At 40.1% G+C, this 25,304-nt stretch overlaps 1 protein-coding gene across 3 annotated transcripts; it reads left to right on the top strand.

Moving 5' to 3' along the window:
• Positions 1 to 1,690: 1,690 nt before the first annotated feature.
• Positions 1,691 to 19,811, top strand: C1H3orf33 (chromosome 1 C3orf33 homolog). Of its 3 annotated transcripts, none has more exons than XM_032344164.1 (5): positions 1,691 to 1,832; positions 4,376 to 4,435; positions 9,160 to 9,307; positions 9,987 to 10,147; positions 19,394 to 19,811. In XM_032344164.1, the coding sequence occupies exons 1-5, from the start codon at positions 1,719 to 1,721 to the stop codon at positions 19,403 to 19,405; spliced, it is 495 nt and encodes a 164-aa protein (XP_032200055.1). In that variant the 5' UTR covers positions 1,691 to 1,718; the 3' UTR covers positions 19,406 to 19,811. The 3 variants fall into 3 exon arrangements, with proteins under 3 accessions (XP_032200055.1, XP_032200041.1, XP_032200049.1); XM_032344150.1 differs by lacking the exon at positions 19,394 to 19,811 and adding an exon at positions 14,664 to 15,476; XM_032344158.1 differs by lacking the exons at positions 1,691 to 1,832; positions 19,394 to 19,811 and adding exons at positions 1,850 to 2,072; positions 14,664 to 15,476.
• Positions 19,812 to 25,304: the final 5,493 nt, after the last annotated feature.

Raw genomic sequence — 25,304 nt, forward strand, 5'->3', positions numbered from 1 at the left:
GAAAGGACATTGAAACAGCAAAGGAAGACTTGGGAACAGAATTGCCCCTGAATAAATTTTATTTTTTCCTACTTATTAACTAAAGCTATTCAAAATCTCTTAATATACAGAACCTTTGTTTTTATCTGAAATAGTAATTAGGGACTTAGATATTGTATCTTTTTAGCTGTATTTTCTCCAATATTTGTGTGCCCCCTCACTGGAGATTTATAGGGATTTATGTGTGCTAGCTGATTGCCTTTTGTGGGAGGCAGTGTTGTGGTTAAGTGCACAGACTGAGCCAACTGGCTGAGTAGAATCCCCACACAATAGCCCAGCTCACCACTTCTTGGCTGGGTGACCTTAGCTACTGGCTTACTCACTCCACATACTTACTCTTTAAAATTGGGCTTAATAATAGTGTCTATCTAATAAAGTTGCTATGAGGATCAAAGGAGTTAATACATGAAAACTATTTAGAATGGTGCCTGGCACATAGTTAGATCTAAGTCTTAGCTGTTACTTATTTTCTATTAGATATAGTACTGAGGCACTACATTCCTTGAAGGTACTACTCAATGTGTGTTAGGAATACAACATACTTCATTTTGACTTCTAAGGTAATATGTGCATAAGGTAAAAAAAAATTTCCAACGGTATACTTGCACAGTCCAATATCATAGCCACTAGCCACATGTGAATATGGAAATATTTCCATCATTGCAAAATGTTCTAAAAGAGCTGGTAGATAGTTAAACCTTCCTACCCGAATCCCTCTCCCCAGGGGCAATCACTGTTGTAGGTTCCTTGCATAGCTTTTCATGGTACACACACACACACACACACACACACACACACAATTTTTTACACGAATGTTACCATATCATTACATTATCCTGCATCTAAATGTTGTTTAAAAATATACAAATATAGGGGCGCCTGGGTGGCTCCGTGGGTTAAAGCCTCTGCTTTTGGCTCAGGTCATGATCCCAGGGTCCTAGCATTGAGCCCCACATCGGGCTTTCCTGCTCAGCAGGGAGCCTGCTTCCTCCTCTCTTCTCTCTCTGCCTGCCTCTCTGCCTACTTGTGATCTCTGTCAAGTAAATAAATAAAATCTTAAAAAATAACCTTAAAAATACTAATATATGCTACTAGTAATATCCTAAATATACTAACATAGCTTTCTACATTTAATCAGTTAACAGTTCGACAATTTAGAGCACGTGATATTAGGGTTACAAAGCAACGGTGCAAACTTGAAGGCACGATTCAAATACATTAAGCATCTTGTTGTATTTGGGAACAAGTGGAAGTACTAGTTCAATTTCCTTTCTGCATTGCAGATGCGGAACCCACACTAAGGCTGGGTTAACTGAAGTCACGAACTAATCATCGCGCCTCCCCACCAGCATCGCTGGGAAGCCTTTAGCCCCCCCGCCCCTGCCCCACACAGAAGTCCAGCGCGGCGGAAACCCCCTGCATAAATGCTGGGGTGGGGTGGGTCACTGTCGCCTGTCTCCGACTCAGTGGGGGGCCCGCTCACAGGCGACGAGGGAACCCATAGCCGCCGTCAGTCCACTCCTGGGGGGCTTGTGGGGGAAACGAGGACCCGGTTGTCGGTAGGCGCGCTGCGCCGCCACAGCCCGGGGAGCCTGGATCCGCGCGCTCCGCCCGAGGAGCGCGGCGCCCCCTGCCGTCCGCCCGAGGAGCGCGCCGCTGGCTCGCGGGAGGCCGGGAACATGGCGCGGCGGCCTGAGGCCCCGGCCTCGCCGCCGACGGACCGAGACGCAGCGGCGCCCAACGTGGTGGCGCGGGTCTCGCAGTGGGCCGACGACCACCTGCGTCTCGTCCGGGTACCGGAAACCAGCCGGCCGGGCCGGCGGTGGGCGCGGGGCCGCGCGGAGCGAGCCTGAGGGAGGCGGGCTGCGGGAGGCCGCGCGCAGTGGAACCGCGGGGGCTCGGGCGGGGCCGAGGGTCGCGTCGCCAGGGTCGCGAGGGACGGGCGGCGGTGGGGGGAGTGCGATCCGGTTGGGCTGGCTGCGTGGGATGGGCGCGGCGGGCCAAGGAGGCCAGCTCTGCCGAATTACTGCTAGGACCGTGGTGGGCCCCTAGGGACACCTCCGAGACTGAGACGCAACACAGCTTGGGGCGTCAGCGGCCCCCCGAGAGCGTTTGGGGACAGCGAGGCTCAGGAGACCAAGGGTGGGGGGTGGGCACGTGGTCCTGGAGGCCTTATGTTTCGAATGAATTGAGAGGGCACTGGAGTTCAACCAAGAGTGGGACATCTTAGGTGACCAGGCGACACAAGATTGGGGCTAGTCCTCCGGGGATGGTGTGATTGATTTGGGGTGGGAGGTAAAGAAAGAGGAATCAAGGGGTGGACCGTGGTCAAAGTTGCTTCTGTGGAGGGCTTGCGAGTCAGTGATTTGTTGGAGAAATCTGGAGGACTCTTTGGACATGTGAACTTGAAGGTGGACGTGTGTGAACCTGAAGATGGTTATGAGAATTGTAAACCTGGTTCTACATGTTATCTAGGCAACCAGGTATAGGAATCTGGCATTGAAGGGAGATCGTAACTGGACATAGAACTTTAGGAATGAACCACATAAACCTCACGTTAGTGTTTAAAGCTTGGATGGCATCTTGGAACAAGTCAGAAGAGTTGCTGAAATCCTAGAATTGAGACCTGGGACCTGAAGGATTCTCTTAACGTTTAGAATTTGGGAAAAGGAGGAGGTCAGCAAAGATTGGAAAGAAACAGTGAAGGAGGAGGAGGAAAATCAGGAAAACCAGGTGTCCTAGAAGTCAAGGGAAGAGAATATTTTCAGAGAGAATGAGTAACTATGTTAAATTCTTCTGAGAAGTTGAGTAGAACCATCAGTTTTGCAAAGGCTCTGCAGTCATGCCCCACAAGGCCCTGGACCATGGCTGTTTGCTTCCCAAGGACAGTAGCTCTTACCCCTAGAATATTGTCTCCCACTTAGTAAGTGCTAGATAGGTATGGGTGGCATTAATGAATGATAGATACACACGTGTTAATTGACAAGGCCTGGCTACTTCCAGTGAAGCAGAATTTGGTGCATGGGTTGTTTCAAATTAAAAAAAAAAAAAAAATGACTTCAGTAGATTGAGCGAGGGAACGGTGTTTAAACTGGCATATGGAGGGATGCCTGGGTGGCTCAATTAAACGTCCGCCTTCGGCTCAGGTCATGATCTCAGGGTTCTGGGATTGAGCCCCGCATTGGGCTCCCTGCTCAGCCGGGATCCTGCTTCCCCCTGTCTCTCTGCCTGCCTCTCTGCCTACTTGTGATCTCTATCAAATAAATAAATAAAATCTCTTAAAAAAATATTTTAAAAAATTGGCACATGGATACATTATTCCAAATATCCCAATCACAGGGTGTATCTTTGTGTGTATTTCCTTTTTTCCTTACAAATGGGAAATCCACAGAACAAATAAAAGGCATTATGTGATGGTAGTTACAAAGTTTTCACTGCTTTGTTTTATGTTTGCCTGATGTTTAGAGCAAGATCAGAGTTGGATCTAAGTGCCTTTACTTCACTTAGAGCAATCTTAGCATCTTCATTTCTTTGGGTATATTTTCAGCTTCATTTCTTATATACCTAGTTGTATTTCTTGAAGGAAAACATGTTAGATTATCATGCTTGTTGCGGGAGTCTCAGGTTCTTATTTTTTAATTAAACTTTTTTAGGTCTATTTCAGTGTTGTTGTTGTTGGGGTTTTTTTAAAGGATTTTATTTACTAATCTGCTTGACAGAGAGCAAGCACAAGCAGGAGGAGCGGCAGGCAGAGAGACAGGGAGAAGAGGCGTCCCTGCTGAGCAGAGATTCCTGTGGGGCTTCGTCCCAGATCAGGACCTGAGCTGCAGGCAGATGCTTAACTGAGCTACCTAGGTTTCCCAGTCTATTTCTAATGAAGCACTTTAAAAACATTGATAAGTTCTTCCCAACTGTTCTCCCATATATACATCTAAAGCATTATATTTTAAGCTTTGGATAGTAAAGTTTTCTACCAAACATTTACATTCCCACTGTAGACTCAGGGTTATGCAAGTTACTGTGGACATTGTTCAAGAAGTATTAGACTAATTCATGCATTTAAGGAATTCATGGTTAAAAGGAACAGTCAATAGAGAACAATACAATATTATATATATAATTACTGTGCCTGCCAGATTGTTTGGGGAAAAAGCAGGAAGATTAATGCGTAGGTGGGCAGTTAAAGTTTGTTGGGAGAAATGGGCCGTTAGTTGAAGGATGTGCCTTATTTGGACAATTAATAGAGAGGTCAGTCTTTTTTGTCCCCTTCCAATGAGTTCTTTTACTATTATGAATAACAACTAATGAGAATTAATCATTTAATCTCTTTCTGAAGAACATCAGCACCGTAATGGCTGTAGCTGGAACATTGTTACTTCTAAGAAGTGTTCGGATGGTAAGTTAAAAAATGAAGAAGGCACTATGATAAGCAAGAGACAGTTAATTTTTTTCTCACTTGCAGACCATTTTTCTCTCAAGCAGTGTATCATTTTGTTATCCATATTAGAAGTCTTAAATATTATTTTAGAACAACAAACCTATTTTAAGATCTTGGTTTAAAAGCAACACATCCGCAGGATTTTATGGAAAGTGATTGTCCGGTCTCTATTTCCATAATCACTTTTCTTCACGCTTAAAAAGGAATCTGTAAAGGATTTATTTGGCTAGAATGCTGTAATCACTAAATTTGCATTTCAGATGTTGTGGCATGTCTCAAAACTGTTTTGTATAGTGGTTTTAGATTATAGTCAAATTATGTCCTTTAGCACTGAATAATTTATACTTTCTCCAATTTGTAGCAATCTGTAAGATCTGTTTAATGAACAGAGCAAGAAGTGGGATGTACAAAAATAATTTATATTTTTAGTTAGCATATTTTTCGGCCTCTCAGTAATGTTTTAATAATAGATATTATGGAATCCTTTTGACAATTCAGGCTTTGTTAAGTTTTTTTTAATGTAACTGATTCTTGTCACTGAGTGTAATTGTAGTATCATGTTACAGTCTGGAATGAGTTTATTGCTTCTGTGTGTATTAATATCTTACATTTATTATCTCTATATTGTTTTATATTATCATTGACTACATAGCTTTACTGTACTATAGTACATCTTTTCCAACTCCTGCCTTTTCCCTCTGACTCCAAAGTCAGACTTTTATCCCCCCATTTTTTATTAAGTGTCTTGAACTCATTTTTAACCTTATATCTAATAATCTAATAGGTTTTTTTTTTTTCTTTTAACACCTCCATGATTTTGTAAGTCATTCACATTTAGCTTATATTTTTAGAGTGGAACTTTTGAAGCTTTAGCTCTTTTCATTTCACTTTTTTCTTTATCTTACAGTCTGTGTTCCATGACATATGTATTTTGAAGGTTTCAAAATTGTCAAAATACTAAATGATCTGATTAAGAATTTAGGTAAAGGGCGCCTGGGTGGCTCAGTGGGTTAAGCCGCTGCCTTCGGCTCAGGTCATGATCTCGGGGTCCTGGGATCGAGTCCCGCATCGGGCTCTCTGCTCAGCAGGGAGCCTGCTTCCTCCTCTCTCTCTGCCTGCCTCTCTGCCTACTTGTGATCTCTCTCTGTCAAATAAATAAATAAAAATCTTAAAAAAAAAAAAAAAGAATTTAGGTAAAAATAAAGGGCGCTTGGGTGGCTCAGCCGGTTAAGCGTCTGTCTTCAGTTCAGGTCATGATCCCAGGATCCTGGAATTGAGCCCTGTAGTGGCTCCCTGCTCAGTGAGGAGTCTGCTTCTCCCTCTGCCCCTCAACCCACTTATGTTCTTTCTGACTAGCTCTCTCTCTTAAATAAACAAATAAAATCTTAAAAAAAGAATTTGGTAAAAATAATGCTGAGGGATTACTTCTCGTTAGCCCTTAAAAATGACATAAATCAATTATAGATTGTTCTAAGTTATACAATATTAGGTATGTTATTGATTTATGCAAATTACTTATTTATTAATAGTAATTTATATTAGTATGTTATGAAGTTATTCATCTTAAACCATAGTTCTGGTGTCTTTTTTTCTTAAGTTTTATGAGTTTTGAAAATAATGAATAGTGGTGAGAAGAGCAAGCTAAGGAGGTAGAAAAAGAACATTTTGGAACATTAGGAACATATTATTATGTTACATAATAAAAAAAATTTTATTATGTAACAGTTGGAGAACTTAGGCTACAAGTATGAGAAATCCCATGTAGCAGTAGTTTAACCAAGTTAAAAGGCTTTTTTTCCCTCATGTCGAAAGACTTCTGGAGGTAGGATGCTGCTGGCATTGGTCTCTGGGTCAATGACAGAGAGTTTAGGTCTGTATGATTCTCTGTGCCTTTCCTCATGGCGCAGAATGGCTGCTGTAACTCCACATAGCATATGCACGTTCAAAGCAGGAGAAGAGGGAAAAGGAAGGTGCCAGCCACATATATTCCTTTTTATCAAGAAAACGAAAGTTTTGCCAAAAGCCTTCAGTAGACTTTTGCTTACATCCTTTTATCATATGGTCACCTCTAGGTTTCGGAAAGGAGGTTGGGAAAGCAGCCGTTTAGGTTTTCCATCCCTTACAGTACATGATGACAAAAGAAAGAGGCTTGGGAATAGATAATGTGTTAAACCAAAGGCCTGCCACAAAGGGAACCTAATAGCTCCCCTTCAGCTTTCTTTTTGTATTTCCTCCCGTTTTTCCTCCTCCTGAGTTTACCAACCTCTCATATTCTTTCAGCTACTGGTAGACAAGTCCAAATTTCATATTTAAAAAATAAAAAATGATGATTCAGTTCAGTACTGTGCTAAACACTTGAGATACATAATTTCATTTAATACTTAAAATAATCATATGAAACAGGTATTTTTTAAAAATTTTGTTTGTTTATTTATTTAGAGAGAGAGGAGAGGTGGGGGGGGCAGGGGAGAGAGAGAATCTCAAGCAGACTCCCCACTGAGCACAGAGCCTGACATGGAGCTTGATGCCATAACCCTGAGATCATGACCTGAGCCAACGAAGCCGTACAGGTGCCCTGAAAGAGATGTTCTTACCCCTAATTTTTATGGATGGAGGAGGTGGATACTTGAAGAAGTTAAGTAATTTTCATCCAGCTAGTATGTGGCAGAACTGGATTCCAAATTTCATCTTCCTGAATTTGAAACACTTACTATTTTCTCTTCATAGTGCTTCCAGCTTTTGTCTCTTTGCCTTTAGGACACTTCCTTCTCCATCTGAGGCTTAGGGACAGTGTTCTCGTTAGCGGCATCATCTTTCTGCCTCTTCTAGAGAGCAGGATGTTTTTCACAAGTTTAGAATTCACTTGCTTTACAGATGTCTCCCTCAGATCTTCTTATTCATTTTTGACCCTTTAGCATTTAGGACTTTATTTACTTATTTGAAAGAGAGTGAATGGGGGGAAGGGTAAAGGGGGTGGGAGAAAGAGAATCTTTAGCAGGCTCCATGCCCAGCGTGGAGCCTGACTCAAGGCTTGATCTCATGACCCTGAGATCATGACTGAAGCTGAAATCAGATGCTTAACCGACTGAACTCTCCAGGCAGCCGAACCCTTTAGCACTTATACTTTATTCTTTTTTTTTTTTTTTCTTTAAGACTTTATTTATTTATTTGACAGAGAAAGAGAGCACAAGCAGGGGTGGTGGCAAGCAGAGGGAAGGAGAAGCAGGCTCCTCTCCAAGCAGAGAGCCTGATGTGGGGCGGGATCCCAGGCCCCTGGGATCATGACCTGAGCTGAAGGCAGATGCCCAACTGACTGAGCCACCCCGGGACCCACTTATACATTGCTTATCTTAAACCTACTTATATATTGCTCTGCAGTTGTATTCTGGTTTTATGTATATTGTTAATGCCTGTTATGTCATAGAAACATAGCACTGAACTATCTGCTGTTGAGAGATTATTGGATGCAGAAAAGGTGGATGCAATGGGATCTGCCTTTAAAGGTTCCTTACATAGATGGTGAATTCCTTGAGAGCAGGATCATGGGTTCTATTTCAGTTTCTTCCCCTAGCTCCTTAATAATTTCTAAAACTCCAGGGGGGGCCTGGGTGGCTCAGTGGGTTAAAGCCTCTGCCTTCAGCTCGGATCATGATCCCAGGGTTCTGGGATCGAGCCCTGCATCCCGGGCTCTGCTCAGCAGGGAGCCTGCTTCCTTCTCTCTCTCTGCCTGCCTCTCTGCCTACTTGCCATCTCTATCTGTTGAAGAAATAAATAAAATCTTAAAAAAAAAATAATTTCTTAAACTCAAACACCAAGGCACTCTTAGATCTTTTTATGTATATCCTCAATGAAAATGCCTAAAATTAAAAAGGGATAGATATTTAGTAATTGGATATATCTTTAATGACCCTCTCTACTTCTAAGTCTTCCCTCCCCTGTGTGAGATATTCTTGGTTTTCTCATGTGATGTGGTTTCCAGGCCATTTATCATCTTCTTTCTCGTCTTCTAGTTTTGTTCTAGTTTGTTGTTGAAGTCTTTTATGAGATGTGGTACACAGGAGAGCACAGTATATCCCATGAGGGCCTGATCTAGAACAATCACTTCCTTATTTCTTGTTTGGGATCCTGTTCCTTACAATGTTGCTTGATGTTTGAATTTGGTGGGGAGCAGTGAGGAGTGGAGAGGAGAGGGAGTTTGTACTTTTTTTTTTGTCACACTTTCATTTCATTTTGAGTTCACAATGAACTAAAAGTTCTTTATCTTTTTCATATATCCTACAGTTAGTTTATTCTCTTCTATCCTACATTAGTTTTGGGGAGTACAGGGGAAGATTTTTACATTTTATCCCATCATCCTAGTTGTCAGGATCTTTTAAAATACTAACTTTCATTTTTAGTGTTCATAGTTTTTTTTTTCCCCAAAAGATTTTATTTTTAAATAATCTCTGTACCCAGTGTGGGCCTCGAACCCACAACCCCAAGGGCAAAAGTTGCATGCTCCACCAACAGAGCCAGCCAGATGCTCCCCCAACACTTCGATTAAATCATAAGTAAAATATTAATATAAAATTAAGGACAAAATTAAAATTTTACAGTGGTTATATCTTCTTGTTAAATATTTAGAAGATAATTTGACATAATTTAAAATGAAAATAATAATGTTTTTTTTTATAAATCAACAGACATCAAAATTTACAAGTTCTTCAGATATTCCAGTAGAATTTATACGGAAGAATGTTAAACTACGTGGACGATTACGCCGAATAACTGAGAATGGCTTAGAAATTGAGCATATTCCTATTACTTTACCTATCATATCTTCATGGAAAAGTAAGTAGAGTGCAAGAATAATACAACTGTTTTAGTATTTGTTAATTAAAACTCATTTGTAAAATAGCAAAAAATGTCATTTTAAGTTTTAGTAACTTTGTGAGGGAAAGTACAAACTCTTGGCTTTAAATACAAGGAACTATTTATTTTGGCTTCAGATTCCCCCCTCCTTTTTTTTATTCAACCATTCAGGATTTCATTCAGGCGTTTATGCATTCTTTCCACAAATAATTGAGCATCTGTTATATTGTAATTACATTGTCATAATTTAAATCTCTTCTCTCTGGAATAGTGATGACTTTTCAGGACTCAGGCAGCAAAGTCACCACCTGGGTTTGTCCAGGTTGTACACTGCACAGTTTTGGGGATACTATTAAGTAGAACCTGCTTCCAGAGGTCATGCTGAGATAGCGCTGTAAATTGCTATATATGCATTTGTTAATATTGGCTTCTCCATCCTGTTCTGGAGCTTACTGAAATGGGTTTTTTACATTATTTCGTATGTTACATGCTTCCCTTGCTTTAAAAGAAAAAGATATAAATAGATCTACATTTAGAGAGTCTGGGTGTTTATAAAGAAACATAGTATACTTAGTTATTTTGCGGGGGCATGTGGCTTTGAAATTTGCTTTTGCAACATGGTATTAAAGCTAGACAATTTTCTATCTAACCTTTTTAGAAGAGCCCTGTGGTGTCCTGCTGGTTAAACTGGCAGGAGTAGAACTCACTGAAACTGGGAAGGTGTGGTTACAAAAAGAGTTAAAACCTTCCCAGTTGCTATGGTTTCAACTTCTTGGAAAGGAGAATTCAGTGCTCTTTTGTTATCTTCTAGTGAATAAGGTAAGTAGTGTGAAGAAATCACAAACAGTATGTTATTCTTTTTATTTGTTCAGAACCATCATTAATTAGAATCTTGAATCTACAATGGGACTGAATTTTTGTCTTTTTTAACTGCTACTCATAGCGATCATGTATAGTGAACCAGGTGTTTACTATACACGTTTTGTTATTAAATATTATTTATATGTTTATTATAGAAAAATGGAAAATTAAGAACATGAAAGAAACCTAAAATTATTAATGACTTCGGACATTGCTCATTTGAGGATTATCTTTACACATTTACTTATACATGAGTATAGTGTATTGCCCTTGTTATTAGAAACTGCTTGTTGAGTGAGCCCTGTCAGCTGGAAACTACTAAGAGCAGAGGTGTTTTCTGAAGTAAATAGTGTTCAGTCTCTGAACTGTAAAGTCAAGAATATTTAAGTACTGTTTATGATCAGTAATCAGTCAACTAAAGACTTTGCCTCAGAGTTTTCCTACCATTATGACTGACCAGGCTCCCTGCTCAGCGGGAAGTCTGCTTCTCCTTCTCCCACTCCCCCTGCTTGTGTTTCCTCTCTTGCTCTCTCTGTCTCTGTCAAATTAATAAATAAAATCTTTTAAATAAATAAATAAAGTCCCTTATTATATAACAAACAAAAATAATCTGAAGAAAAAAATAACCTCACATTAAAGGGATTAAAATTGTAACCATTTTGAATTCTTAGAGCTTTTTGAACTGTTGATAGAAAGCCTGATGAAACCCATTAATTTCTGTATGTCCAGGTCATATGCAGTTCTTTCAAAATAAGAATTATCCAACACTGATTGGTTGAAGTGTCTTAGAGTTAAAAGTAAGCTGGTAGGGGTTCGTGGCTGGCTCAGTCAATGGAGCATACGACTCTTAATCTCAGAGTTGTGAGTTCAGGCCCCACGTTGGATATAGATATTACTTACAAATAAAATCTTAAAAAAAAAAAAAGTAGGGGTGCCTGGGTGGCTCAGTGGATTAAGCCTCTGTCTTTGGCTCCGGTCATGATCTCAGGGTCCTGGGATCGAGCCCCACATCGGGCTTTCTGCTCAGCAGGGAGCCTGCTTCCCCCTCTCTCTCTCTGCCTACTTGTGATCTCTGTAAAATAAATAAATAAAATCTTTAAAAAATATATAAATAAAAAGTAAACTGGTAATGCAAAATATATAAAGATGCCAGAGACCTTACAAAAATATTATCTTCTCCAGGCACCTGGCGGGCTCAGTTGGTGGAGCATGTGACTCTTTTTTTTTTTTTAAAGATTCAATACTTTTTAAAAAGACTTTATTTATTTTTTTGACAGAGATCACAAGTAGGCAGAGAGGCAAGCAGGGGGGGGGGGGGGGAAGCAGACTCCACACTGAGCAGAGAGCCCAATGCAGGGCTCAGTCCCATGACCCTGAGATCATGACCTGAGCTGAAGGCAGAGGCTTTAACCCACTGAGCCACCCAGGCACCCTGAGCATGTGACTCTTGATCTTGGGATCATGAATTAGATCACCATGCTGGGTATACAGATACTTAAAAATAAAAAAAAAATGTTGGGAGCTTGGGTGGCTGAGTAGCTTAAGTGTCTGACTCCTGATTTCTGCTCAGGTCATGAGCTCAGGGTCATGAGATCAAGGCAGGCATTGGGTTATGCACTCAGTGGGGAGTCTACTTGATATTCTTGCTTCCCTCCATCTCTCCCCCTGCTGGCCCTTGTGATACATGCTCTCTCTCAAAAAAATAAATAAAATCTTTTGCAAAATTTTTTTAAAAGATTCTGCTTATTTGAGAGAGCAAGCACATACATATGGAAGGGGGAGGGGCAGAGGGAGACTCAGACTCCCGGCTGAGCTGGGAGCCTGACAGGAGGCTTGATCACAGGACCCTGAGATCATGACCTGAGCCTAAGGCAGATGCTTAACTGACCCAGGTGCCCCATAAATAAAATCTTTAAAAATAAATAAGTAAATAAATTATAAAAAATAAAAAATATAATTTTTTTTAACTAAGAAAACATTATCTTTGCTTTTAAATTGAGAAGTATATTTTATTTATCCTCAAAACCACCCTATGGAGTCATTGTTTTTACTCCCATTTACAGATAGGACTCACGGTAACCAAGTGGAAGAGCCTGTATTCAACCCAGCTCTTTCTGGCTCCTGAGCTCATACTTCGCCTTAAATACTTTAGCTTATATTACTTCCTAGGTGACCCAACTGTGCCGTATATGCATGCTGTGGTAATTTGCATTTGTTGAATTTACTAATGTGTGAGATTGAATTTTAGTTATTTTGATTTTGGTTTAAGGGAATGAGCTCTTATAATTTAAAAGATTGAGAAAAATACGATAAATCCTTTAAGACTGTATTTATTAACTCATTATTATGACCAAAAGTTACTGCATTTAAGGGAAAAAAGGTTACTTTGTTCCTTATGAAAGTCCTAAAAATGTCTCTTACTTGAAACCTGGAGTTTTTGCATTTTTAGAATTTAATTGTGAAGTACTTGACTAAGAAAGCTATTAAATTATTAATGTTAAAATTAATCTCATTAGGTTAAAATCCCACAAGGGCTATATAAATAACTAAGCAGGATTTCCTTTTTTTTTTTTTTTTTAAGATTTAAAAAAAATTAAGTAATCTCTACCCCCAGCATAGGGCTCAAACCCACAACTCCAAGATCAAGAGTCTTAGGTCTACTGACTAAGCCACCCAGCCTCCCCAGCAGGGTCTCCTTTATGCTGTAAATTAGTAGGAAAAAAATCCCATTTATCCAGTTTCATTCATTTATTTATTTATTTATTAAAAAACGATTTTATTTATTTATTTGACAGACAAAGATCACAAGCAGGCAGAGAGGCAAGGAAGCAGGTCCCCGCTGAGCAGAGAGCCCGATGCGGGGCTTGATCCAAGAACCCTGGGACCATGACCTGAGCTGAAGGCAGAGGCTTAACCCACTGAGCCACCCAGGAGCCCCTTATCCAATTTCATTTAGAAGTGAGGTTTTCCTTGAAGGAAATTTCCTAAAGGATGAAGATGCAAGGTCCAGGCCTATTTTTCATGTAAAAATTATTTTGTGGGAAGTCTTTTAAAAATGTATTTGGGGCGTCTGGGTGGCTCAGTGGGTTAAAACGTCTGCCTTCAGCTCAGGTCATGATCCCAGGGTTCTGGGATCGAGCCCCACATCCGCCTCTCTGCCCAGAAAAGAGCTTGCTTCCCTTCCTCTCTCTGCCTGCTCTCTGTCTAATTGTGATCTCTGTCTGTCAAATAAATAAATAAATAAAATATTTAAAAAAATAAAAAATGTATTTACATGCCAAAAAATGTATTTACACACTGGAATTCTGAAACCTAATCTAACAGTTCAGTGGTGATTCAGTTCAATTTGCATTTGTGTGCCTTTAGTTTCTTTTGTTATGGCCTTCTGTTGTTTTGCTTATTTTGTGTGCTTATTTCCCCCAAACAGCAAACAAACCGAAACCAGCTTTTTATACTTTATTACTTTTACATCTCTTTGGGTTAGAAGACCAGTGAGTTTGTGGGGAACTGTATGTTACAGAAGAGGCAATTAAGATGTGCCCAGGTGACTCAGTCAGTTAAGCGGCTGTCTTCTGCTCAGGTTATGATCTCAGGGGCCTGGGATCCAGTCCAGGTTTAGGCTCCTGGCTCCCTGGCTCCCTGCTCCCTGCTTCCTGCTCCGTGGGAAGTCTGCTTCTCCCTTTGTCCCTCCCCCTGCTCGTGTGCTCCTGCACTCTCTCTCTCTCTCAAATAAATAAATAAAATCTTTTAAAAAAAATAAATAAAAGAGGCAATTGACTTTGAACAAGGATCTCTCCTAATAATGAAATTCTTGGATTTAGTATTAACTGTTTTAAGTTCTTAGAGAGCCCTTTGCTTTATGTTTTTTGGCTTTGGAGGCTAAGTTGCTAAATGACTGTTTTGTTTTTGTTTTAATATTTTATTTATCTGTTCCTTTTAGAGAAAGAGAGAGAGAACATGTGAAGGGAAGGGAGAGGCAGAGGGTGTGGGAGAGAGAGAATCTCACAGACTGCACTGAGCACGAAGCCCGATGCAGGGCTAGATATTAAGACCCTGAGATCATGACCTGAGCCAAAATCAAGTGCTGGGTGCTTAACCCACTGAGCCATCCAGGTGCCCCTCTGAATGATGATTAAATTAGTTAATTAATTAATTGGTTTATTTATTTATTTTTTAAATATTTTATGTATGTGTGTGAGAGAGAGAGAGAGCATGAGAGAGATAGCACAAGGGGTGGGGGGAGAGGTAGAGGGAGAAGCAGACTCCTCACTGAGCGGGGAGCCCGATGTGGGGCTCCATCCCAGAACTCTGGGATCACCACCTGAGCCAAAGGCAGACACTTAACTGACGGAGCCACCCAGGAGCCCCTGGATGATTATTTAATTTAAATAAATAAGTAAATGTCAAAGTGAAGATGTTATAGGTATAGTAGCAATTTTCTTTAGTAATTGGTCTGCGTTATTTTTTATTCAAGGGTAGGTATTTTAGTGTGAGTCTGAATGAAGAAATTTTGAGAAGAGGCCTTGGCAAAACTGTTCTTGTTAAAGGGCTAGACTATGATTCTAAAATCTATTGGACAATTCACAGAAACTTACTTAAAGCTGAATTAACAGCCGTAAAAAAAAGAGAAGGAATATGGAAGGAAGAATCTGAAGAAAGTTATTTGGAAAAATTCAAAGGCTCCTGGAGAGAAATATGGAAAAAAGACAGTTATTTTAAAAAAATTGGATCAGATTTCAATTTGAAAAAAGAAAGTTATTATGAGAAATTTAGAAGGACTTATGAAACATGGAAAGACAACATAAATAACTACTCCTTTATATTGAAGTTCAGAGAACTTATGAATCGCATACACTTTCGTAGAAAAGGGTGAACTATTGCAAGGGGTCTGGAGGTGACCCACTCAGAAAAGAGTAAAATATGTAAATATGTAGATGTTTTCATTGAGTTGAAATGGAAATTTCTCTGAATGATCTAAGTTGCACTCTGATGGTATTTAAATAAGAGATGATTGTTCTAAATGTAATAGAATAATTTAAGCAAGTTGTAATTAATGTAATATGCTTTTAGGAAAAATGAAATACTCTATAAAGTCACCAGGATAAAGGATGTATACCTGTAGTGCTAATATTTGAAGAGAGAGTTTAACTGTTGGACACTGTTATTTTAGTTATTTTCGGTATCCATATTTAATTTTTGTTGAAAGAGAATATTTGTTGACTTTTCCAGTTTTGATTGATTTTGATCAATCAGATTTTGATTACTTGTAATAAACTAACTCTTTATACATCATGCCTGAGGCTACTTTTTTCCCTTAACTGCTTTCTAACTACCTATGAATGTGGGGCAAAGCTACACGAGAAGGTCACCTAACCCATTTTTAGTAATAAGGAACGGCTAATTTCTACTTGTTGTTAGATGAAGGGAATAACCCTCTGGACAGAATCGTGAGGATAATTATAAGGACGAAAAGCAATGTGCTGAGGATGGCAGCCCCCAAGATAGAAAGAATAGGAATGCTTAGGACATTGTTGAGCCCCTAAAGTGGCCGATCTTTGAAGTATCTTGAATCCCAGTTCCTCATGTAACATGGTAAATTTCTTTGTTTTTAAAGCCAATTTGAATTGGTCTGAGGATCTGATATATACATATACTTGCTGCTAAAATCATCCTAACATTACAGGCTATTTTTATAACACCAGTGATAATCCACGAACATCTGCCATGTCTATAGAAGGTTCTCTTAATGATCTGTGATGCTGACAATGTCAGAGGTACCACATGGTCCGAAGAGTTGACATCTGTTAGAATCAGTCATACAGCACGAGAAGCTTATTGCCACTCCTGGACTGCTGGTGAAAACATAAAGTAAATTTCCCAACATTTCCTAATTAAACAACATTTACTTTTAGTAAGGCCTCAAATCTGCCACAGATTTTTGTTCTTGTGATTTTATTTCATTGCCTTTGGGGTAGGATAGGATGGTATATCCTAGCTTTTATTCCCTGGGTCTCATACCTCAATAGCTTTTCTTGTTTTAAGGGGATGTTCTATTTCTCTCAACAGAGAAGTTAACAGAGTACATTTAAAACTAGGTCTGTGGCAAGCTCATGGGCCTGCTGCTTTTCTGGTTTACCTCCCAATGATGTCAGATCTCATCACAGTTATCACGGTCATCAGTTCTGATGACGTCTGCCAACGCAGTCCCTGCAGCATTGTCTTTCCAGATAAGCTATGTGAAAGTGAAGCTGGTACAGGTCTTTTTGTGGACTATATGAAATGACTTGTTCTAACCTTTGCCTTGATTATAGTCAGTAGGGAAACCATGATTTTAGGGACAAGATAGACAAGAAGAAAAAGAGACCAGCGGGACTCCTGTTGTGTGCAGTCACCATTTTCTGAATGTCCTTGTCCCCCACTTAGGTAGTAGCAGTATTAACACGTACTTGAAGGCTAGGAGGAATTCCATTGGCCAGCAGCTTTCTTCGGGGTCAGCAAGGTCTGCTTTTCTGCCTTTTGTCTCTGGTCTTTCTTGTAGATAGCTTGTTTGATCGTCCAAGGACAAGGTGAGCTATATAGTTATAGAGGCAAGATCTTTTTTATATGAGACAGTTATAATAGGGTCATCTGAAAAAAATAGAAAAGTCCTAAATTTAGGCAGAATTTCTGACCAAAGCTTAGGATTTTTTTGCCTTTCTCAAATAAAGGATTTACGTCTTGATTTCCTATCTTCAAAACAACGGGGTCTATGGCTGCCTTTTTCCCTTGGCCTTCTTTCCTTTCAGTATCCTGGGTATCTAGATCTGTTTATTTTTTAAAAAATATATTCCTATCAAATAAATTTAGTTCTTACTGTTTTTTCTAAATCATTGGATTTCTTATGGCCCCTTTCAATCTGTATTCTTTTAGTCTCACATTTCCTCTTTTGGGTTTTATTTATTTGTTATTTTCTAGTCATACTTCTTATTATGAAATGTTGAAAGCAACATTAGCTTTATTATAATTAATGGTGGACAAAACTTGGGAGAAGAATGAAAACTATTCCCATACATACGTGACTCAGCACTGTCATTATTTGGCAGCTAAAAGCATATTCCCACAACACTTAGAAAATACACAACTGAAGTCTCCTTACATTTTGCTTACATTTCCCTTTTTTGTTTTGACATTTGTTAGTTCCATTCATGAGACAGGTGTCCAAATGCTGGTTCTTCTCCAGCACATTTGGTCATGGTTATTTTTTGAGGGCTCTGTAGGGGCTCCCTATCATAGTCCCCTGGCATGAGAGATTCTTACCTCTTTCTCTCCCTACCTGCTTAACTCCCAAGGCTGTTTAGTCCACAGCCTTTTACTCTTGGATCCCCACCACCTGGGATGGGAAGGACACATAAGTTTAATTGTGGAACGTGACGGGGCTTAATCACTCCACTCATGGGTATGTGTTGTGGGGAGTATTACGAGTTGACTTTAGTCCTGCCACTTTCCATGGTGTCGATTCAAGTTACAGGAAACTCATGCATTTTTTTTTTTAATGATTTTATTCATTTGAGAGGGAGAACTCATGGGTGTGCATGAGTTGGGGGACGGGTAGAGGGAGAGGCTGACTCTCTGCTGAGTGGGGGGCCTGATGCTAACGTGGGGCTCAATTCCAGGACCCTGAGATGATGACCTGGGCCTCAGCCACTCAATTGCCTGAGCCACCTAGGCACCCTGGAAACTCATGTATCCTCAGACTAAGTGGTGGGAATGGAGGTGATTCTCCAGGCAGTCTTTCTTGCTTCCCTCTTTTGATCATGCTTCTTTCTCCTTGTCTCAGGTAAATGAAGTGCTAGAAGGCTCTGTAGCTTAGCAAACATCAGAAAAGAGATAATCACTATTTCCTAACTTAGTGGAAACAGGATATATGGCATTCTCAGTCTTATGGAAAAGGGAGTGGAGTGCTAATGTTAAATCTTCCTCCCCTGTGTGAACAGGAGAAGGAAAGGATGGTTGCTACTCCACAAATTCTAACTGTTGAACTCTTCCTTATTCCAAGACCTCTTATTCCTTTGGGTCCTGAAACCTAAATCAGCTTGGTCTTTCTCACCACTGGGAAAGCCTGGGGAATCTGCTGCCAGAAATGCCGTTGTAAAAAAAGTTGACTCAAAGAGAAATCAGGGCCACTGATCTCAATAGTTCTGCTATTTCTTGATAATTTTCAAAAGCAAATGAAAAAAAAAATAAAATTTTCATACTACTCACAGCCCATTAACAAGTCCTTGAAACAGGCAGAGTGACATTCCTCTAGGAAATCAGCTGCCTTGACATTAATACCTTGCTAAGGGCAAAAGGCAATCTTGGTTTAACATTATCCTGACTTCCAGGATGTTGTAAGTCTTATTTAACATATAAAAATTCCTTTGGGGTCGCCTGGGTGGCTCAGTGGGTTAAGCCTCTTCCTTCGGCTCAGGTCATGATCTCGGGGTTCTGGGATGGAGCCCTGCATCGGGCTCTCTGCTCAGCAGGGAGCCTGCTTCCCTTCCTCTCTGCCTGCCTCTCTGCCTGCTTGTGATCTCTCTCTGTCAAATAAATAAATAAAAATCTTAAAAAAAGAAAAAATTCCTTTGGAAACTTTATCTCTACCCCGCCAAGATATATGTTGGCAATCATCTCCTAAGCATATAGTCCACTGATACACATCTGAAGGATCTCATGACTAAGGTTTTACTGGACAGTAATAAATGCCCTTTTCCTAACAATGGCTAGCCCCTTCATGGTCCTGGAAACCTTTCAAAATTCCATATAGATTTAAAATGTCCCTATCCCCGCTCCAAACTTGAAAATATATAATCACCACCCCTCACTGCCTCAGTGCTGCTTTTTCTGCCCACGGTCCTATCCCCATGCTTTAATAAAACCACCTTTTTGCATTGAAGACATCTCAAGAATTCTTTCTTGACCGTTTGCGCCAAACCCCAACATTACCTCATCATCTCTTATTTATTCCTGCTCTCTTAGGTAACTGAGAATAGTAAAGATCCCAGTCAGTACCTCATACTGGCCTGGTACATTTGCAAAACCTGCTTAGGAGAATTAACCACATCTGAGGCAAGCAGATAATGTGCTAAGAATTTTATCTTCTGGATTTCTCCAGCATCATTTGGTTACTCATCAAGGTGAGGTTTGTAGGGGGAAAGAAAAATAATTTTCCCTCTACTCTTCTAGGTTCTTGGCTGATACACATGTAACAAGACAGACTAACAGAAGAAAAACAAAAGAGAAGTTTATTAACATGTATACCTCCTATATACCTGGGAGATACCAAGGAAAACTGAGTAGCTCCCGAATTGGCCATCCCCTTAAGTAACATCTCCAGGTAAAGGCTAGAAGATGTTGGGGGACAGGGAGGCCAGTTATGAGAAGTTACCCTGAAAGGCACAGTAAACAACGGTAAGGTGGTTTTTCAGAGAGAGAGAGAGAGACATCTTTACAAATGGAGATTTCCCTTATAAATGTAAATTGTTCTTACAAAAGAGTAACTTTTACCTGGTTTTTAGAACTTCTCCAATCTCTGCAGTTTCTTACAAATAACCAGCTTAAGGGGTGCTTGGGTAGCTCTGTCAGTTAAGCATCTGCCTTTGGCTCAGGTCTTGATACAAGCAAGGGTCCTGGTATTGAGGGCTCCTTGCTCAGCGGGAAGCCTGCTTCTCTCTCTGCTGCTCCCCCTGCTGTGCTCTCTCACTTTGACAAATAAATAAATAAATAAAGTCTTGAAAACAAAACAAAACAACGAAAAAACCCAGCTCAAGATAATAATTCTTAAGCTGAAGAGCCGAATTTTGGGGAGACATATTTCACTCCCCTACATTTGCATCTTTGAGATTTGAGTCTCCATGTGTTGTCAAGGGGCATTTTGTTGACAGTTTGCCCTAAATACAATGGTTGTACAGGGCATTGATTTGAACAGTGACTTTTCAAAGAAACAACATGATTCAGGAAGCCAAGAAATACCAGCACTTCAGAATTCTAGGGCACCAGCAGAATCGTTATTACGTAAGCCACCATTAGTAGGGATGGCAGATATACTGAGGAGCCCAGCTACTGCTGGGATAGCTGGGGTGGATATGGTTTCCAGACTCATCTTTGTGGTGTGGGGAGGAAAAATTTTCCTCTACTTTCTTGGGGTTCCTGGCTGGGTCTGAAAATTAAACCGATAAAGACAAAGTAACAGGAGAAAAGGATATAAATTGATTTAATACAAGTTTTATGCGACATGAGAACTTACATAAGGAAATAAAGACCTGAAGAAACAGACCTCCAGCTGTAAGGAAGGCACTTCTCTTAGGAGGATTTTATCATCAGTTTCAGGGAAGAAGGACAAGGGAGGGAGATCAAAATATCTTCTTACTCTGGCTGTTTTTCCAGACTCCTTCAGCATAAAATGTTCACTCTGCCAAGGTGCCATTTTTGGGATAGTGTGTCCTGAATCCCATCAGTGGTTTGGAGCTTCCCTAATGCCATTACCATGCAACTGTTTCAATGAAGGCAAGTCACAGGAAGAAAGTAATGCAAATTTTTGAAAAAGATTTTATTTATTTGAGAGAGCGAGAGCACAAGCAGGAGGAGGGCCAGAGCGAAAGGGAGAAGCAGATTTCTCTGCTGAACAGGGAGCCTGATGTGGGGCTCTATCCCAGGACCCTGGGATCATGACCTGAGCTGAAGGCAGATGCTTAACCAACTGAGCGACCCACGTTCCCCAAGTAATGCAAATTTATAAAAAGACTGAAGAAAATTAAAAATGCAAGATTAAAAATTAAAATATTAAGAACAGGGGGCGCCTTGCTGACCCAGTCAATAGAGCATGTGACTCTTTTTTTAAAATAGTTTTTTAAAAAAATATTTTATTTATTTGACAGAGATCACAAGTAGGCAGAGAGGCAGGCAGAGAGGAGGAAGAAGGTTCCCTGCTGAGCAGAAAGCCCGATACAGGGCTCGATCCCAGGATCCTGAGATTATGACCAGAGCCAAAGGCAGATGCTTAACCCACTGAGCCAACCAGGCACCCCTAGAGCATATGACTCTTGATCTTGGGGTCATGAGCTCAAGCCCCATATTGGGTCTAGATCTAATTTTTTTAAAATTGAAAAATTATTAAAATTATTAAGAACAGAACTTTAAAAGTGAAATAGTAATAAAAGCTTTAAAATGAACCAACTCTACTTCTGTTTCAAGATAGCCATTGAGCTCATTCTTTTAACTTCCACTCAAATTACATCAAAATATCAAATATTAAAATAGAAGAAAATTGTATCAATGGTAGAAAACAGCAGAAGATGCCATTAATTAGCTAGATAGTTTTGCAAACTATGATGAAGTGGAATCGGGATGAGATACGATTCCACGGTTCAGTATTCTTCAGGAAAGAAGGTGATATTCAGCTAGGAATTAAGTGCATGCCCTAGCTTGGAATTTTTGAGTGATACGAATTCCTTTTGGTCTGGTCCAGAGTAAATCTCCATGATCTGGAAGCACAAGGCCAAACGTCCCTGCACCCACTACATAATGTGGAGGGAAAATAGGATGTCAGGAGTTCAGTCAGTTCATAGCATATATCTTCCTCAGCGGGACAAGGATGACTCCCAGTCCTGCAGTGTGAATTTCTTGGTCAGTCTGTCTGGATGCTCCAGCTCTGTTCTCCAGAAGATTTTTCCTTATCCTCCACAGGGCATGTGGCTTCATGGTCAAAGGGTTGAGCAATCACAGGCCTTTTTTGTCCCAGAGACTTAATTCTGGAGGGCTTTGAGATCTATCAATTTGTTGGACAGAAGGTGTGCACTGTTGACCATGTTTCTATTCTGAGCACTACTACTTTGCTTCTTCATTTCTAAAGGACAGACTGGGAGCAGCGTTTTTCAACTATTGGCCACGAGCAATTAGTGAGGTGTGAAGTCAATCTAATGAGTTGCCACTAGCAATTTAAAAAGAAAGAAAAAACAGAATAGGGGCACCTGGGGCTGGCTCAGTGGTAGAGCATGCAACTCTTGATTTTGGGGTTCTGGGTTCAAGCCCCATGTTGGGCTAAGAAAAACAGAAAAGAATAAAATCTATCCAGCACATTGCACATAGCAGAGATAAGTGTTGTTTGTTAATTATTTTACATGTTATAAATATATTTGAATATGTGTACTGGTTTGCAGTGCAAAAGTATATGGGTTACTGAAAATCACTGCAGATCTCTTTTCTAAAAGCACTCTTTTGAAGAGGCCTGATGAAAAGATTTCTGTAACTAAAATGAGGACAACAAGTAATTCAGACAGAGGTAGGGTTTTTAAAAAATTGAGGTATGGGGGGGTGGTGCCTGGGTGGCTCAGTGGGTTAAAGTCTCTGCCTTTGGCTTCGGTCATGATCCCATGGGATCAAGCCCCGCGTGGGGCTCTCTGCTGTGCCAGGATCCTGCTTCCTCCTCTCTTTCTGCCTGCCTCTCTGTCTTCTTGTGATCTCTGTCAAATACATAAATAAAATATATTTTTTTTAAATTGAGGTATTGGGATAATTACTTCTATTTTCTCTTTTGTTTTGGGTATCAAAACAAAGATTGTAGATACTTTAGCAATGAAATTGAGAAATTAGTGCTAGAGTTATTTGAATAGCTCAAGCCATACTTTATAAATTTTGGAGCATTTCTGCTTTCTCCACAGCATTTACCCAGTTTTTTGCTCATTGGGAACTCTATAAATATTTGTTAAATAAAGGAATGAAATAAAGAATGAAGTAGACTGGGGTGCCTGGCTGACTCAGTTGGTAGAGCGTGCGACTCGATCTCAGGGTTGTAGGTTCAAGCCCCAGGTTGGGGGTAGAGATTACTTTAAAAAAAAGAAAGAAAGAAAGGAAAAAGAATGAAGTGAACCATTCCTGTTGCCTACTTTTTTTTTTCCCAAAGATTTTATTTATTTATTTGATAGAGAGAGATCACAAGTAGGCAGAGAGGCAAGGCAGAGAGAAAGGAGGAAGCAGGCTCCCTGCTGAGCAGAGAGCCCAATGCGGGGGCTCTATTCAATGCCCCTGAGATCATGACCTGAGCCAAAGGCAGAGGCTTTAACCCACTGAGCCACCCAGGCGCCCCTTCCCTACTTATTTTGACCAGAACCTATTTTTCCAGTCTGATTTTCCTCTATACATCTTATGATCCTACACTGTGAATATTAATTTGCCTTTGGTGTTCTGAAAGAACATTTTTGAAATTTGCCAGATTTGAAAATGATACTTATTTTGGGCAAACCAAGCACTCTAGTTACATATTTAATATAAATATTTAAAGAAATGAAACAAAAGCTAACATATGGTTTTTTTTTTTTTTTGATTTAAGGATTTTATTTATTTATTTGCAGACAGAGATCACAAGTAGGCAGAGAGGCAGGCAGAGAGAGGAGGAAGCAGGCTCCCCACAGAGCAGAGAGCCTGATGTGGGGCTGGATCCCAGGATACTGAGGTCATGACTTGAGACGAAGGCAGAGGCTTTAACCCACTGAGCCACCCAGGTGCCCCAACATATGGTTTTTAAAATGCAGTTTTTCCTTTTACTATGTTTGTGTGGACAAACCTAAACATTTGTCTTCTGGTTAAAAAAAACAGGTGTTAGTAATCAGAAAGGGTGTACCATATTAGGATTCCAAATAGTACAGAAATAAGAGAATTTTCCTTATGGTGTAAATTGCCTTCTCAGCTTTCAAGGCTTTAGAAATTGTATTCTGGCTTACCGGTTTTTTCATTTTTTCCTTTCACAGTACAATGTGCTCATTTGTGTACACTTTTGTTCAATGTCTATGATAATGATTGCTGTGTATGACTGATCCACAATTGGATAAATTATGAAGATACATTTTTCTCTTAATTATATTATGGGATTCTGCAGGAATGTTTTAACAGTACAATATATGCCATAATGAAAATATGTAAGCCAAAATTTCCTGGGCACAAGAAAGTACTTCAGTTATGTTGGTCCTGCCCAGCAGGCTTTGACCATCTTGCAAGTTGTAGATACTGGCTCTGTGGGAGGTCTTTCTGGAAACAAAACTCACAAAGCTGAGTTGTGAAGCTCTGAGGAGGAAGGAGAGGGAGCTCTGTCCTCTGACACTATTGTTGCCTCTAGAATACTTTATTCCCTGCCCCACCCCACCCCCAACCACCAGGAGAAAACAATGAAACAAATTGCAGGAAAAGAGAAAATAGAGTAAGTTCACTTTAATTAAGCATGCTTTCTGCCTTTAAAAAAAGTACTCATTCTGGGGTGCCTGGCTAGCTCTTTGGGAACAGCATTCGACTCTTGATCTTGGGGTTGTGATTGTGAGTCCCACTTTGGGTGTAGAGATTACTAAAAAAAAAAAAAAATGCACTAAAAAAAAAGTATTCACTTAAAAAAAAGTATTCATTTCGTGGTGGAAACTGAACATCTTTTAAGAGGTATAAATTGGGTTATAAGGAAATCTTAATTGAATTGAAAGACTTCACCTAGAAAGGCACAATTCTATTTTGTCTTTACCTAGCCTTGAGAGGCTAGATTATTTTGCCAAGATAGTATAGTAGGGAACCTGGAGTTCAGAATTCCAGTATCTAGTCCAAGCTCTTGTTTGAGTTTGACAGTTTAGCCTGTATCTCCTTATTTGTAAGGTGAAAGGTGCATTTGCTTGTAACGTATGTATTCTTTTTACAATTTTTACGTAATCTCTACACCCAGTATGGGGCTCGAACCCACAAGCCTGATATCAAGACCCACATATTCTACTGATTGAGCCGGCCAGGCGCCTCTGCTTGTAATATTTTTGATATTTCCATATAGAAAGGGGAAACAATTATATAGGCTTGTTCTAGAAAAAATATGAATAGCCCACTTAAATATGGAGCGCTTTGGGGTGACTGGATGTCTTAGTCAAGTGGCAGACTCTTGATTTTTGCTCAGCTCATGGTCTCAGGGTCCTGCGTTTGAGCCTCATATTGGGCTCCCTGATCCACCAGGAGTCGGCTTTAGGATTCTATCTTTCCCTCTGCACGCCACCCCTCCACCCGCTCTTTCTTGTGCTCTCTCTATATGAAATGAATAAATCTTTAAAAGAAATGGAACACTTAAAAATGTTTTTGT

Source organism: Mustela erminea, chromosome 1 (genome assembly GCF_009829155.1).
Source record: "Mustela erminea isolate mMusErm1 chromosome 1, mMusErm1.Pri, whole genome shotgun sequence".
In the NCBI taxonomy this organism is placed as follows: Eukaryota; Metazoa; Chordata; class Mammalia; order Carnivora; family Mustelidae; genus Mustela; species Mustela erminea.

What these genes read in the sequence shown, in the direction of transcription:
- C1H3orf33 (XM_032344150.1), top strand. Translation starts at nt 1,719, where the DNA reads ATGGCGCGGCGGCCTGAGGCCCCGGCCTCGCCGCCGACGGACCGAGAC. An exon ending in TATCATATCTTCATGGAAAA is followed by an intron (nt 9,308 to 9,986) that starts GTAAGTAGAGTG and finishes TAACCTTTTTAG; the next exon opens with AAGAGCCCTGTGGTGTCCTG. An exon ending in GTTATCTTCTAGTGAATAAG is followed by an intron (nt 10,148 to 14,663) that starts GTAAGTAGTGTG and finishes TTTTTATTCAAG; the next exon opens with GGTAGGTATTTTAGTGTGAG.